The sequence below is a fragment of the Fistularia commersonii genome, chromosome 21 (assembly GCF_037954325.1).
Source record: "Fistularia commersonii isolate RoL2024-O1a breed Wild chromosome 21, RoL_Fcom_v1.0, whole genome shotgun sequence".
Classification (NCBI taxonomy): Eukaryota; Metazoa; Chordata; class Actinopteri; order Syngnathiformes; family Fistulariidae; genus Fistularia; species Fistularia commersonii.
In genome coordinates this window covers 5,031,133-5,047,790 of record NC_141304.1, presented here as the reverse complement: position 1 = coordinate 5,047,790, position 16,658 = coordinate 5,031,133, and the positions used below count along the sequence as shown (strand labels likewise).

At 43.6% G+C, this 16,658-nt stretch overlaps 1 protein-coding gene across 3 annotated transcripts in view; it reads right to left on the bottom strand.

Annotated features, from left to right (window-relative positions):
* Positions 1-797: 797 nt before the first annotated feature.
* arhgap46a (Rho GTPase activating protein 46a) overlaps positions 798-16,658 on the bottom strand; it is a 34,059-nt gene continuing 18,198 nt past the window's right edge. Inside the window, exons 1-9 of one of the 3 annotated variants that reach the window (XM_086167811.1) lie at positions 12,271-12,400; positions 9,778-11,209; positions 7,588-8,254; positions 7,307-7,399; positions 5,025-5,098; positions 4,555-4,754; positions 3,826-3,917; positions 3,567-3,736; positions 798-2,370 (exon numbers count right to left, since the gene is read on the bottom strand). In XM_086167811.1, coding sequence (XP_086023937.1) covers positions 2,176-2,370; positions 3,567-3,736; positions 3,826-3,917; positions 4,555-4,754; positions 5,025-5,098; positions 7,307-7,399; positions 7,588-8,254; positions 9,778-11,163 — 2,877 coding nt within the window. In that variant the 5' untranslated portion in view covers positions 11,164-11,209; positions 12,271-12,400 and the 3' untranslated portion in view covers positions 798-2,175. Of the gene's footprint in view, positions 2,371-3,566; positions 3,737-3,825; positions 3,918-4,554; positions 4,755-5,024; positions 5,099-7,306; positions 7,400-7,587; positions 8,255-9,777; positions 11,210-12,270; positions 12,401-16,658 lie in introns of those variants that run through there. The other 2 variants (XM_086167809.1, XM_086167810.1) reach the window with 2 other exon arrangements.

Here is a 16,658-nt window from a genome sequence, read left to right as displayed (position 1 = left end):
TCATTTATGAAACAAAAATGTTTTTTTGCCTAAATCGTCTCATGATGATGACCATCTCTGGCAAAATCCTCCGTTAAACAGATTGTGCCAATCTCTCCCTTTAGTAGAAATTGCCTATGTCAAGAGTGTGTCAAATGGTTCGTTTTTTTGTGTTTCCTGAGTAATCTAAAAAAATGACTTAGGCGATTATTTTAAGAGGGTGACAATATGAAAGCTACTGAGTGTTTTGTTTAAACCAAACAAAAATTGATAAGCAGTTGGATCTTTGTGTGACTTTGTAACCATTCATATATATTTGAGTGACGCTACCTTTGGTAGAGGTTACTTGTGAAAGCTCACATCTCGATTCGTCTTTATGATGTCACTGCTCCTCCTCTCACTTCCAGGGAATGCGCTTCCTCTTTGTATTAAATAAAGCCTTTCACATCACATATAAAGGATGGTGTTTGTGAAGTGCTGTTACCATCAATTCATTGTAAATTGATATTTGAGTCCCAGGGAGAATCACGTTCATTCATGAGAACTCAAATAGATTTATTTTTTCTTGATAAATGAAAAAATGTAGTTCCATTTGGACAGCCAATATACTGTGCAAGATCAAGTTTTTTAAAACTCTATGACACCATCCATTTTCCATTGGACTAGTACAGGGGATTTAAATTTTTTGATTGTCACAGTTTGATTGTCAAACTGTGTCTGAGTTGTCAGTCTTGAGCTAGAAACCTTATGGTTGGAACCTCCCCTTCTCCCCTTTCTTCGCTCCCAAAATTGAGAAATACCAATAAAATACATCAATATACAATCAAACAGCCTTTTTATTTATGAACAGTCATTCTATTTCTTTAACAAGTTACAGAAACACACATATACACAAATGGAGTGGCATGAATCAGTCATGTGTTCCAAAGGCAAGCAGTTACAACAGAGAAACTGACAGTAATTACAAAACACACTATTGCTTTTTACAGCAATATTAATTTTCACCCATATTCTGCATCATTAGAATTGGCTTTAAGTAGAGTTACTTTTATTTACACAAAGTATTTATTTACACACAGCAAAGCCTGAGTGTGGACAATATAAGCTTAATCTACATTCTCATAGTGCTTGACAGTTGAACAGGACTCCTTTCTTGGTCAAAGGATTTATGTTTGATTTATATTTTTTTCTGCTTTTTTTGTCGGGGAGGCTTTGCGCAGTTATCACATCCAACACCCGTTTCAAACATACCTGAGCCACATAACACACGGACCACAAAGAGAGTAGAACACCAACTGAAAGACTGTGCAGAAAATAGAATAAGTTTCATTATTACTGTAATTACAACACCCTTTTTTGGCTTCAGATGACTGTTTTAAATTATAAAAATCAAAGCACCTTTGAATTTGATTCTCAGAGGAACTCCAAATTTAGTTAAAAAGAACATAAGCCAATCAGTCCAGTCTGTGCTTTGAAATGTAGCCTCTTTACTTGATAATAGTCACAAAAGTTGAGGCTTCTTACTTCTTGTAAAAAAAAAAAAAAAAGAAGAAAATGTCAGATAAAATAAATGAGAGCCCTAATATTAAACCGCTACTTAAAAGAGCAGAAGCTTATTGGTAAAAGACATTACATGATTTGTTTCTTTGCATATTTTACGTGTTTTTATTTTCTATTTTTAAGATGAAGATGTTCCGGTTACTGACGATCTCTCAATGACACACATACAAACACACATACATACTCATAAACATTAATTACAAGGGAATCAAAATCAAGGCATAGCATCAACTCTGCTGTCTGTAGTTCTCTTGTGCAAGTGAATACTTCCTAGGTAAATACTGTAAGACTCACTTCATTCGGCCCAGTGTACTGTGAAGTTGTAGTACAACCAACCTACTTTCATAGGATTTGAAAAACTGTAAATGTGTTAGCATTGGCATTAAAATTAATCACTTTCAAGCAAACGTCAGGGGTGCTGTCTGAATATCAGCAAGCTGCTTCTTGGCTCCAAACGTGACGTGGCCATGTATTTTAGTATCAAAAATACGGTCAAGCTTCAGGTGATTTCTATTGTCTCTCAGTAGGAAAGCTGTTGTATGAGTTTCCAGTGTGATCTGAACAGAGACAGTGCATACGCATGATTGTAGATTGATAAATATCCGTAACTGTAGCTGATCTGGGGGAGATTGATCTTTACACCACCCCTTCAATGAAACTCGTGTCCAGGTGCACAATCAGCATTCGCAGGAAGGACATCTCCTTGCGTGTGTTTTCAAAGATGATCCGAGGATCGTCCGATTGACATCGTAGGCAGTTGGGGGCCATCACCATGGCTAAATTGTTCACATCCATCTTGGTTATAGCCACATTGGATGGCTGAGCAAACACCTGGAGGGAGACAGAAACAAACAATTAGCTAAGGCGAAGTGCAGTCTGACTTTCGTGAGAGCGAGAAAAAACAGTCACACGTCAGTCATTGCTTTCATTTAATTTTAATGTGATCCCACTGGGACCGTCTGGGATGTTTTCCTGCAGTGATTTGTGAGACAGTGACAGCTTCAGTTGCGAATTATTCCAGCAGCAACTGTGTACTCCTGCACAACAAATAGTGTGTAAGTCACCCAGGATTGGAAATACCTAATAGACAGTGCATCTTTTTTCCCCAAAAATATTACACCTACAAACACCTGAATCGCTTTCTCATTGCATCACTGCATCTATTCAATAATCATTGGTGAGAAATCCCCGTCCCATGATTTTGGGGGTGAGGGTGAGGAGCTAATTGTTGAAGTCGAAAATCACAAAGTTGCATTTACTTTGACAGCAGAACAAAAATTCTGGGAGTAACACTGACCACCAGGATTAAAAGGATGTATTTGACTTGTTTCATATGTTTACACACATGCTCCCTTGCAGTATACAGCACTCATTGGTCCCGGGCACCTGTTTTTTAAATGTAAGTAGGGAGCTCACTGGTGTTTAAAATGCAAATCATAGTCTCAATAGCCGTATGCACTATTCTTGTTTCACTTTACCTCAAATATAAAATACGATTTCTGTTTCTATATAAGACAGAATTTTCAAGTAGTCCAAATGAAAAAATATAGATAATCCTCATGGAAAAAAGGTCTGTAGAGAACATTCCAAAACTAAAAACCGACAAATCAAATCCTCCCCAAATCAAACAATTTCACTGAAGCTTTGCATTCACGCCTAAGCTTTAATGTTATACAGAAGTCAATAAATCCAGGTATACAAACTGTATTGGTGAAATGATGCAGGAGGGACAAAAACCCATTCAGGGGACAAAGAAAAACTTTTTTACAATGAGATCAGGACACCAGGAGGTCTGATAGTCCTCAGCTCATTGGCTTTAGGTCATTGTTTTTCTAATAAGCGGGAACTAATGGGGTTCATCTTTGTATTTTTTTTATGAAGCTGCATTATGTTGTCTCAGATGTCTTATAATAATATGTAAATCATTTATAGCACCATTCAAGTTAGAAAGGAAAATAATTACTTTTTAGTGTGATTTGAGGACTGACAAATGATTAAGTTGGTCTTGGAGCAGAAATGGTTCTTACCTGCAAGAAGTGGATGAAGTAGCAGAGCACCAGCCTGTTGAGCTCAGGCAGTGACTGAACCACTGCAATGGCCGCCACCGGGTCGTCACAGTTACTCACACACTGTTTGTAGAAGTTCATGGGAATGAGGGGTTCCTCCAGCTCCCGGTACCACAGCTTCATCAGTGAGGCTGTAAAAGACACCGTCATTTTTTTTCCCATTAGCACATCAAAACTTCACAAGCACACTCTAGTTATTGTTCGATGTGTTCGTATTTACCTGGGACATTAGGGTCTGATAGGTTTTCCGGAATTCTCCACTGATCGACTTGCAGCTTCAGCGCATTCACCTCATCGATGTCTCCGGGCACTCTGAGAGCAAAACAAGAGCAAGTCAGTGAGCTTCACACACCACAAGAGGGACCTCTAATTCTATCGCTCCAGATTCTACATTGCCCTGAGGCAAATCTGTTACTCATGCTTGTCCAATTGACTTCAAATGTGGCATGTGGCTGACAGTAATATGGCAGTATTTCGTTGGAGCAAGAGTTCACAGTGGCGTTATAACAAAGACCAGGAAAGCCCCTCCCCCATCTATACATAGTGAGATTGATGGAATAGGGCAGTTTTCTAAACAAGTCAATATAAAGTAGAGAAAAACAGATTTCCCGAACAAAACTCGAATACAGAGATGCAACATTCCCACCCATTTGTAAGCTTGAGCAGAAATGTTCACACACATTATGGAGTATCAGATTAAACAGTGCGGGGGCTCAGTACCACAACAGGCCCTTTGTTTGTTCTGCTTTCTACTGTGTATAATGTAAACAGGGAAAGCCTACGAGGATGGTGGGGACCACACATATGCATGTTTATGTTCAGTGCGCATACAATACAGCATATCCACATACATACATTGCAATACATAAGAACCGAACCTCCCTTCAAATTTCCTGAATGCCATCCCTCAAGACCAGACATGTAATTATCTGAGTTGGGTCTGTCTTACCTGAAGATGCCCTCTGTCTGAGCCCCACCCAGAGCCAGAACGTACTGGGAAAGCTGAACCTGCACCCAGGGCAGCTTCCTGTCTGGGAAAAGCTCACTCTGCCTCTCCATTACCTCCTCCAGGGAGCTGCCGAACAGGGAGGGCGTGATGATGGCCCTCCTACTGTGGTCGATCTCCTCCAAGGTGGGCTTGCGTAGCCCCTGGGAGGCGGCAAAGGAGAAAAAAAAGGAAAATTTACTACCTGGATATGTCAGGTTACTATGAACTAATCATGGGTTTGTCAACAGCTGTGACTTGGTCTGTGTTTATGTCTGTACCTGTGACCGTCTCGGCTTACCTATAATTATATCTTCCCCCCAAGTGATAACATCCAGTGTGACTAATATGCCAAATTTTCAACTTGTGTTCTATTTTTACTACATGGAGCGCAACAGAGTTAAAAGGTAACTTGTAAAGCTCTTTAAATTTACCTTTTTGCCACCGGTGATCGCCACCTTTTGCAGTTTCCGGTGGCAGAACTTGGCGTAGGTGCTGACAGGCAGGCCTGAGGAATAAAGGAAGTACAGAGAGACGCTAAAAAAAACAACCTGCACCGGAGATGTCATGCACACTTTTCCCACACGTATTACAATTTTAAATCAAAATCCCAGAGGGATCATGGAAGACACACAACAAGAAATAATTAAAACCGCACCAATTGGAGTAAGTATTGTTTTTTTCCCCGCAGATGTCAAACAGTGTATAAGAGGTACTCAATGGTAATTAGAGAGACATGTTGACAGTGTGATTCTAGCATATGGGGATTAGAGGAGGGCCTGGCTTAACTGTCAGGCTGAGGGAAAGATTTACCGCTGTTGAACAAAAGCTTTAAAGACAGGATCCGGCCTACACATCCAAGATTCAGGTGATTCAGCAGCACACACAAGCTCCTCAGGAGAGAACGAGAAACACAGATGCTGCCTGTCCTAAGCGGCTACCGTGGAGCCCGATATAAAACTTGAGCTGAGAGCACGTACATCTTGGTTTCTGGTTCACATGCTGTCTCTTTGCTGACATAAGACACTGGGCTCTCAGAGGAACATTTTCTTTTTTTTTTTTTACATCATTTTCACCATCTCTTACAGACTATTTTCCAAGCTTTTTCTAGGACACTTTCATCTGCAGTCTAGCTGATGGGACTGAGAATAAATGTGCTAGGGTCAGAGTTTTTGGGCGGTTATGGCTACCAATGAAATTTTACAATAGAGCAATTGACTAACTTAAGTAAAAATGAGCTCCATAACATTCCCCTCTTAGACATTCATTCTTTCATAGATCATTTTGTGGAAAACATTTTGCTTTTTGTCTTTGGCTTATGTGCCACTTATTTGAAATTTCTGAAACATAAATTGAGAATTTCCGGATTTCTTAAGGGGAGCACAGGGACTGAGATTCAACAAACCAGAGACCAAAACAAATGGCTGAAAAAACACCTTTCAAACATTGTCAAACACCTATGGACCTATGGCAAATAGGTGACTCACATGTACCCCCACCTTTGCTTATCTGACAGTAATTAAATGTAATTAAGAGAGATTATATCATAGCTTTGCCCTTGATCGCCAAGAGTCCATCTCCCCTCAGTGGATTCCAAACTATAAACTCTTCACTCACAGACAAATGAAACCGCCGAACCCCTTGCTGCTGAGGGAGAAGGCTTGAACACTAACTGTGATCTATATTTAAATCTGGTCTAATGGCACAAAAACAAAACAACATAAGCAACTGAAGCCCAGGGGACACGTCTTGTTAGGAACTGGAGTGTTCTGGTGTCACACGGCGATGTGTCACCTGTCTGCGCTGGGGTTACCGACAAGTTACCGACACTGAGCTGGAACAGAATGCGGAGGAGACATCTTGAGTCTCTTCATCTTAACCAATAACCCAAAATGTTGGCCAAGTCTGATGTGGCGATGAGCCAACAATGGAGACCACCAGTTCCCGCATGAGACTCCCACTCTAGTTGCTCACAGCTGCTCACAATTCTGGTCAGACAAACATGTATGTGTTCTAGCTCCTTCGCCCGTCAAGCAAACAGTATTCAGATTTTTTTTCTCCTTGTTTTTTGGCTGTCATCTTGTTGTCCCGATATAAAGGCCTTCAGTGATACTGAGTAACACTTGGGTGTCTTCATGGCTTCTTAGTCAGTTGCAATTTTTCAGCGCAGCGCACTGAGTCACTGAAGCACAATGCATGAGGCCAGCTCTATGATGTCTACTGTAAGACGACCGTGTTCCTTTTTGGTGATCTCATCAAAACAGCTGGTGGGGGGTTCTCACATGTCCATGAGTTGGCCGTACCCTTAAAAAGCTGTATGATACGCATGTGGCGCAAGACCACTAATAGGATTCACAGCAGAGCCCATTGTGTGCATACAACCCTCTGAAATTCTCATCCTACATGTTTTCTATGAAAAGCACTGGTTGTATCTCAAAGTACATTAGCATATGCTCAGTGCAGCAACTGCACGACATTGAGTTTTTCCATCCCAACCTAAGTGGTCCCTCTACAGGGAGCAATATGTTTGACTTGTGATGGTTTGCACTGCTAAGAAACCAGAGGCAGCTTTTGAAGCGAGTGGAAAAACATCCTTTGGACACCCCCCCCCCCCCCCCCCCCCCCATGTCTGTCAGAAAGATAATCGGGGGGGAATACTGGAGAGTAAGTTTTGTACAAGCTATATCTTTGTGAAAATAGTCAACTAGGAATGTACCTTCTTCCTCCTCTATGTTCTGTTTCCGCTTCTTTCTGGATTTTGAATTCTTCTTGTATTTCAGTTCCTGCTGTTCCAATATGAACTGAGTCACTATGAAAAACAAAACAGAGCATAGGTCACATTTTCGGTACTGATCACCTCCCTGGGACCATTTCACAAAAAGGAGAAGAAGGGGAAAGTTAATGCATTGACAGAGGCAAAGGGAATTTTCTGGCTCACAAAACACAGGTGACGACCACACAACACAGGGAGGTACAGAAGAAAGAAAGGTGACCCACCCTGCTGCTCACTTTGAGACTCACATTTCTTGTCGCTGGTGGGCTCCGTGTGTCTCTGGATGTAGCCCTCCAGATAGCAGCGGAATTTGGGCGAGGGGGCAAAGAAGGCCAGACTGACAGCCATTAGCTCCCATCCTGCTGCCAAACTTCTGGGGCTTGCGTTGCCAGTGGTCTGCCTCACCAGCTGCACGTAAAGCTCGTCCCTCAGACCTGGCAAGTCCCAGCACTTGGTAACAATGAGCAACGCACAGTGACGGCGGTCCAGACGCGAGGGCCTGTCCCCCATGTAGGCCTGCACAAGTTTGAACATCTCACAGGCCTCCTTTCTGACAGCACGGTTGCTGGTGACAAGCATTGGCTTCTTGATGGATCCACGGTTCCATGACAGCATGTTAGCAATGGAGACACGCCGTCGGAACAGGCCTTGCTTGTGCATGTTGAGGTGCTTGCTGGCCCAGTCCTCCATGCCCATATCTGGAGGTGGTGGCTGTCGTAGGGTGGCATAGGGGAACTGGTAGGAGGGTTCTCCTGCTCTGCCTCCAGCCTCATCGCTTCCCTCTCGGTTGTTGTGATTAGTTGGGCGATGTGGCCCGAGAGAAGCAGTTCGTCCATCGACCATACCTTTCTTCCTGCTCTCCAACTGAGCTTGCAGATCTAGGGTACCCACCTGCAGAAGAACAAATAATGGAAATGAGGCTGGGGAGAAGTTATACAGAGGAAAGGGGTGTTGTAGGTTGACAAGTGAGGAAAAGACAGCACGGCAGAGGTTTAAACCTGAAGAGTCTGCTGCATTCTGCTCTGCGTTGCTGGGGCCAAAGAATAAGAGTCTCCTAAATCATAAAATGCCCATAGCCACTTGTGACCAGGTAGTGCATCTTAGATCTTGCCCTCCTCCATAATGGACTCCTCTTTAGCATAAAACTACACACTCTGCAGGGCCTCTGTGTGATCACTGAGGTGGTGTTTAAGACCCCCAAGGATCACCTCACCTCATTCATTTTGAGAGAGCCTATAACCCAGATGCGTTCTCCAAGCAGCCAGGAACAACATGAATCCTGAGTAAGGATCACACTCGACTCTGCTAATGGAACATAAAACACACTAGGATGTTGTTTCAATGAGGACCTGATGTAATATGGCACTGCCTAGTGCCAGAAAAGGAGGACTCTTAATTTTCGGTTTCTCAATCAAATGAAGCAGATCTGAGGTTCTGTGGCAGAGAGCCTATTAAGTCATACAGTGCTAATCTGAACTCCAGATGATCAAGAGGGTGTCTTGCTGCAGAAAAGGGACCAATGCCGTAAAAAGCTGTCTTTTGGTACATTCCATTGTTATAAATATAGCCAAAAAGAAGAAAAAAAAACCTGCGGAAAACACTCTCAGCTTATAAAAACATTAATTATTCTTGGTTTTTGTGGAAATGGTCGAAGTTTAAGTGTATCCTTTGAACAATCTAGATCAAAAGGTCTTCCTGTAGCAACAGAAGGTTCAAATATGGAGCATGTAAATCTTATATAAAGCAAGCCTTAATCTGTAAGTGTGGGTGAGACTAGCAGGTCTGAAAAACATTCCAGAACAGTATTAGGAGGCCCACGCTGCGGTCCTTTGCTGATGTCTAACACGCAAGACCTTTAGTGGTATCAATAATCTTTGGTACCAGCCTCAGTCTTCCTTCTCCTCCCTATCTCGTTGCCAAGCCCCGACCATATGGGCCACAGTGGCCCTCCTTCCTGACAGAGGGAGGCCATGTCCTGAATCTCACTGGCCTGGCATGGCCCAAACACAGAGCTGGCTTATGACTACACAGTACCTGCAGTGTGGGACAGATGGAGCATGATAGGTAATACTGGGACTCAAGCCATTTTTGTCAGCACTGCCCTGCCTGCTTATCAACTTAGTTCCAGGCATATTAAGGCATAGTGAAATGGAACGTGAGAGGAATTAGAATAAGATAGTTGCAGAAAGGCAGCAATATTAGTAATAATATTGTTTCACCAGACCTCTCGGTTTGAATGTACAGCTATCACTAATCCAGGCAAACTTGGTAGGTAACACACAATAACAGAACAATAACAATAAGAAAAAGATGGCGTAGGGGAGAAATGAATCGTACTGGATAGGCCATGTTTTTTTTCTTGTATCTCAATTTATTCATTACATAAATCACTATTATGTAAGCAAGAAGCTTACCTGTGAGGATGGTCCTGGGGTCTCAGGTGAAGACAGACTGGCCTGACTATTGATAATCATCTCCAGAGTGTCCACCTTTTCATATGTCCTTTTCTGTCTCCCTGGTATGTCCAGAGGTGTCAGCACAGGGTTACCGGTTTTACCCAGTGAGCGAGATGCCCCAGAGAGATCCTCTCTTGATGAGCACCTTCCAGTGGACGACCCCCCTCCCCCCCCATACCACCTGAGAAGATCTGCGGGGGAGCGTGTCCGAGATGCAACCCCTCTCTCCCCTATCTCTGGGTCCAGTCCGACTCTCACTTCCCTCATTGTGTTGGAGCGACTCACGACTTCCCTCATCTCAGCCATCAGCCTCTCACTGAGGGCGCACAGCTCCCCACTGCTGCCTACTGACCCCGGCCGGCCTCCTGCACCACCACCAGCGCCCACCCTTCTCCTGCTCTTTCTTCTCAAACTTGGAGAGGGGCCAGTGGAGTACCCAGAATCTTGATAGTTTGCCGTGGCCTGCGGAGTTGAAGAGGGAAAGTCCTGCGAAGCCTGGCTGCTCTGCCTACTGTGTCGAGCTTCCATGGCACGTTGCACAGTGGCCTCCAGTACCCGCCAGCTTTGCTTCTTGTCCAGTGTACTTGGGCCTGGGGTTCCCGTGTCTCTGTCCCTCAACTGGCCTCTTGTCTGGGGCAAAGAGTGTGCCTGGGGCTGGGGATGAGGCAGGGCCTGGATCGAGATTGGGTCCTGCCTGGAGTTGGGGGAGGGAGAACGTGTCGGTACAGGGGAGCCAGAGAGAAGCACCTGTTTGGGGTCCACATTGATCATGTGCTTAATACACTCTAAACCAGCTGGGCTATAGTCGGAGGCAGAGGGATTCTTCTTGTGTCTGGATACTGGAAGAGATGAACCGGGATGTGGGGTGTGTCTGGCCTTCTGGAGGCTATGGGTTGGAGTAAGGCGAGACATAGCTTGTCCATTGTGCAGATGTGCCCCCTCCACTTCCATGTCTATTGGGGGTTCATCATATATAGGACTGTCTGAAACTGGCTCATCATATATTGGGGCACTACTAGCATATTGGGGTGAGGCAGGGCGTGGGGTGCTGGTCTGTGACCTGTGAAGAAGTGGACTTGGATGACTGCCTTCTGATGTCACCAAACAGAAGCTGCCATTACTGGCCTTTCTTAAGTGATGGGCCTGCCGTGGGTCAGCTGCCATTTTGCCAGAAGGGGCAGTTTTGTATCCTGGGGTGGTGCCCTGGTGTCCACCTTGGACCTTGTTGCTTGAGGGGTGCAGAGTGAAGGTGTTGGCTTTGTTGGGAGCACTGTGGTGAATATGCTGTTGCTGGGAAGCTGGGCTTGGCTGGCTCCGACTCATGCTGTTCACCTTCACCAGCATGGCCGCTTTAGAACCGGGTGCAGGATGCCATCTTTGAGAAGGATCCCTGAGAGAAATAAATGGAGAGGAATAAGATACAATGCTGATCAGACGAACATGATATAAAAGTAACCAAAACCCAGAGGTAAACCGGACTGCGAGCTTAGATGATCAAGCTAAAACTAGACATTTAATCAAATTGTATAAATAATTTGATGCTCAATATTTGGATCAATGTTTGTAAAACCATTCAAATTAATTTTGGCTTTCCATAAAGAGACCTTTGGTTGACGACAAAAACAATTTTTGAAACGCTTGATTTGAAGGAGACTTATAATAAAAAAAAAACAATAGCCATGAGTAACTGTGTTCAATATGATCTCAATATCCTAAATTAAATAGCCCAGAATCTTTGACTACATGTTGCCCACTTCAGAAATTTTAGCACTGCAATTCCTCCATAGTCTTAATTCAACATGGCTGTCATGGTTTTCTTTTCAACCCGGTTCTGTGCTCAAATCAACTCTCCAAAAAACACAAATCTCACAAAAAGCCATCTAGATCTCCACCTAGCATGTCCAGCTTATGTTGTAAATTATTTTTGGAAGGCGATTAATGCTGATTTTATGATAGTTACATATCATAAAAGTTTACTGTTTGATGAATCATTTCTCAGAGTGAACCACTGGGGAACATGAAAGGCAGTTGGTCTAAGAAAAGTCAGGAGTGCAGAAGCTCACTGCTGAGATCTCCTCTTGGGTCTAAAGGTTAATTCTTCTCTCTTTGGTTGAGTGGCCGGGCTAACTCGAAACCCAATGGCCCACTTCTAATCCCACCAAATTAAAGCAATCTGCCATCAATCTGGTTATGCCGCGCTGCTCAGATGCCCTTTTTTCTATTGTCCCTTCACAACTGTTTATTGACAAGATATTTTCAAATACCATATGATTTATAATACAAACTTTTCAACCAAGTTCTGTGTCTAACATAGCTGTTATTGTGCACACTCCCTTGGACATGGCGGGATACATGTGACGCAGAACGCAGCGCACAACTTTCAATCTAGCTCCTCAAACCACTCTCGTCAAACAAATGTAAGACCTTTAAAGGCTCTAAAAAGAGACTCACCTCACTCCATCTTCTCAAATCAACATTCAGTGTGGTGTTAAATGAGATCAATCACCTTCTGTACTTGTAAATCCAAACAAACACAGACCAGTGTCGAGTCAGAGCTCGGGTTCAAAGGCTTCCCTTTTCCAAGAGCAGTATGATTCAGTTACTTGGGTTGTAATGGCAGGAAGAGGACGCAAAAAGAGGAGGGAGTAATCCCCCCCCCCCCCACAACCACCACCACATCTCTCTGGAACAATGCTGAAACAATTCCCTTGAGGTCCAGAGGCCAACAGCAAACTTCCTTTGGTTGTAGCTCGTGCATGGCATTCTCTCTTTCTCTCTCTCTCTCCCCCTCTCTCTCGCTCTCTCTCTCTCTCTTTCTCTCTCTCAAGGCTCATAGTGTGAGTCACATTGGCCTATAGTGTGAGTCACACCACTTCACTGGTTTGAATGTAAACAGCCACTAAACGGTCCCTCATCAGCAAGACTGCATCTATAAACAACTGGGTCCAAGCCACCTGGCACAGCACCAGGACAGTCCCAACGTCGCCACTGCTGTCAGGGACACTGGGAGGCCCCCACTTATTACCACCAAGAAAGTTTACTGGCTAACACACAACATACGCACAGACAGGCACGTGTGAAAGAAAACAAAAAAGAACCCAACTTCAGACAAAATTCTCCCCAAACCACCAGCGTTTGAAGCTAATGGGACTGTATGGTTATACAGGGATGAAGGGGGGGTTTAATAGGTGACAATCGAGATAGTGGGAAGTCACTGTTTGTACTTTTTGAAACAGTGTATGTTTTCTCGCTTTGGTCCTGTCAAGCGGAAGGGGGTGATACAAAGGCAACAAAGTAATTCCCACCTCGGCACTTGACACACAGCTGACTGTTTAGCGCTAGTCTGTCAAAGCAGCAACACTTCACACATGAAACATCAAGGCTCTTCTTGTGATTGAACACAGTAGACCTCACACATAAAATCACAATAATCAAATTCCCCTTTTATTATCCAAAACAAACCAAGCTTCTTGCTTCGACAATCTTTAGGCTCATTGAATGCCTTGAATATGCTTAGAGGGTGGGGGATGTAGTTTATGAGAACTGACCCTGAGAGAGTAGTGACCACTACTTCCTGTCCGAGGAGGTCCTTTGGAGGTTTGGAAAGAGTTTCCCTATATGTTACACAAACAGGAAAAGACTCATGTTCACACACTGCGCTCCGGGTGGAAGTATGGGGCGCATCTAAATTATAATTGTTTTATTCATAACTTAATTAGTTTGACTCGATACACAGGAAATTCTATACCCTTGGGGCCAAACTGCCTTACTGGAAGCTTCATTTACTTGTCCAAAAACACACCACTGTCTCCTAAAATATGAAATTGTTGTATTTTCTTCTGGCTTATCCACACAAACATTAAATGATATCTAATATCTTCAGTAGTAAACAGCATAATCTACAGAGGAATAAAGCTGAATACTAGGAAACTAGAAACTAGGAAAACATATTTATACCTGGCTTTGTCTTGTTGTTTTCGCATCATCGTCCCAGTCGAGGAGGGCCAAGGTCTAGTATGTGCCCCCCCCCCCCCATGCAGCACTGGCATATTGTGCTCAATGTCAGAGGTGAGTTTACAGGGATAGTTGTTATTATCACATGAGGGCCTGTATCCAACTTCAACAGCAGTGTCTTCGATCTCTGTCCAAAGCCTCTAATCCCATTACGCAGCTAGAACAACACTTGCATATCAGTAAACTCCAGGTCAACCAAATAAAGTATGATTACGATCCGTAAACCAAGGGGAGAGACGAGAGCACTACAATTGTGAGAAAAACACAAGCCAAGAGGTGGGGAGACCACAGGGGGAGTGAAAGAGAGGAGACAGACAAGAGATGAGGGTATGAGCATGTGTAAATGAGAAGGGGTGGGGATTAGTCGTGGGAGAGTGCAGCATGAGAATGATTGAGAAGGCTGGCATTCCTCAGAGCTCATTGAGGGGGCCTCTGCGGCAGTCTGGGGAGCTGCAAACAATACATGGCTCTGCTATCGTTACGGAGACGCTTCTGTAAAAACAGAGATGGTGTGTACGGGTGGGGTGGGGAGGACAGAGGTTTAACCTCAGCGCGCCATCGTCAACCTCTGCATTCAGGCGGGCAAACAGGAAGGCTCCTGTTGTGCAACAGGGAACAGGCCTGGACTTAGTCCTGGCCAAGATGAAAGTTGTTTACAAATGGTGTGGTACATTTGAATAACTTAACAGCCAGGTGTTTGGGAAAAGTTTAATAAAGAAGGGAATTAAGCCAGTTAATTTATCCCAGGAGTTTGGAACATTGATAAAAACCTGCAGCGTTAAGAGACATTTTTGAAAGTAAATGGGGGGGGGGGGGGAGGCGGATATCGAAGGATTAGAAAAAAGGTGTGTTTACACACCTTTTTTATGCGCATGTGCATAAACCCCATGTGCCTAAACAAACCCTTGCATTCAGGTACCAAAACAAGCACGTGAGACCTTTGAGATGATGGAGACATGTAGGATAAAATGAGGTTAGAGGCCCTTTGGAAGCCAGTGCGGTAATCTGATTGGTCTCTGGAGCAGCAAATTAACTTAACGGTCAGCAAACTTCAATTAGTCTTGGCAGCTCTGGTGTCACACACCCAGGGAGACCCAGATAGCTCTGCTCTTGGAGCAGCAAATATTCCTGTGGTGAGCTTTTCTCAAGAACCACTTCAATGTATGCCAGGGACTCTGTTGTCACAGATGTTCTGTCTCTCTGTTCTTTCCTGCATGGAATTGCTGGAAAGGCCATCAGCCGAGTCCCTTGGACAGACAGGGAAGTGGATTTTTGAAGTTCTTAACTATAAGCCCAAGGAATTATTACGCCTGAAAAACGGTGGTTATTATTAACATTTGCTGAAGAGGAAAGGGAAATTAAGTTGTACATGCCAGGCGTCTGCTATATAAACATCTCAGAGGTTAGGCCAACGGGATAACTGATCTATGCAGAGGAAGGAAACTGGAAAAAACAAAGAAGGACTCCATGAGGACAATGTGCAGTAGTATTTGTTTTTTACGATGTGGAAATCTGAGGTTTCCTCTCTGTTGTGGCCATATCATGTAATGGAAAACATATATCGTAAGCAGTAAATAAAATTTTGGGCTAAAGGCAGAGCCAGTAGCCTTTACTTGACACCTCCAGAGAGGCAGCTGTCTGACAACAGCTGAACCGATGCACCTCCCTCCTCTGAGCCATGATGTCTACCAGCTGTGAAAGTCTGTGGCTCCCGCAGTCCGAGTGCCGGTGTAAGGAGTGCCGGGCTGGGCCGAGCTCCACGGGACTACTAGGATATTACTACAAGGGTAGGATGAGCTCAAGCCTCCACTGGGAAGAAAATGTATTCTCAAGTTTTATTACCTCAGTCCACTTTTTCTTAGTAAGTCCAACTAAAATGTTGGATGTAATAACTTTTAACAACCTGACTTATTTCTCAGTTTTTTATCAACATTGGCTTGGTTTTGAGACACGATTAAGAACTGTCTTGGTTTAATGACACAATTAAGAACTGCGTTCTCCCTTTGTGATGTACGGTGTCAGGGGAGGAACGAATGGCTTGCTGTGAGACTGTAAGAGGTTTATACATCAGAGACCCCGAGGGTGGGCTGACTGCTGGATGAGAAACCCCAGAGGGATCCCGTAGACAAGTGAAGCAAAAATGTGTGAGGTACCCTGAGAATACCAGTAGGGTGGGGGTTGTTTTGGATGACCAAAATTTTGAAATTTAACTTTGTTATCCAGATGACAGGACAGTTGAGGCCTTTTCACTTTTGTCACATTTTCCATTTTAAGTTAAATAACTTGGATACATGTGCAAAGATCTATTCATAAATTTCAAAGCTGAAATTTATGAGCGAGCCTCACATAAGACTACAGTGCTACTCTTTAAGTTTTTGTGAGACCAAATACCACAAATATGCACATATATTGCACTAGCAAAAACCTGAAAAAGTCAGCCTCAAATCAGTTATACTCATGAGTCCAAATTAGCAAAATATGTAATGTTTCAGTCAATAATATGCCACCATATTTTCACCTGTTCAAATAATTGTGTAATTTTTTTTGTTGGCCTAAATCAATTCCTTATTCAACATATGTCTCAGGTTTATGTTGACTGAAAAACTTGAAAAAAAATCACTTAAGAGATTATTTTGAGAAGGCGACAATATGTAGATGAGAGGACAATTTGAAATTGGCCTGAAAAAACATCTATGCGTGGTGCAAGTCAGCTGATGGGAGGCAGAGCAGCATGCCCAAGGCTCGCTCACTTGTGATGCCACTAGTTTTTTCTTCTTTTTTTTTGCAGAGGTTTGGTCACACTGTTGCACAGCACAAGAGTGAGA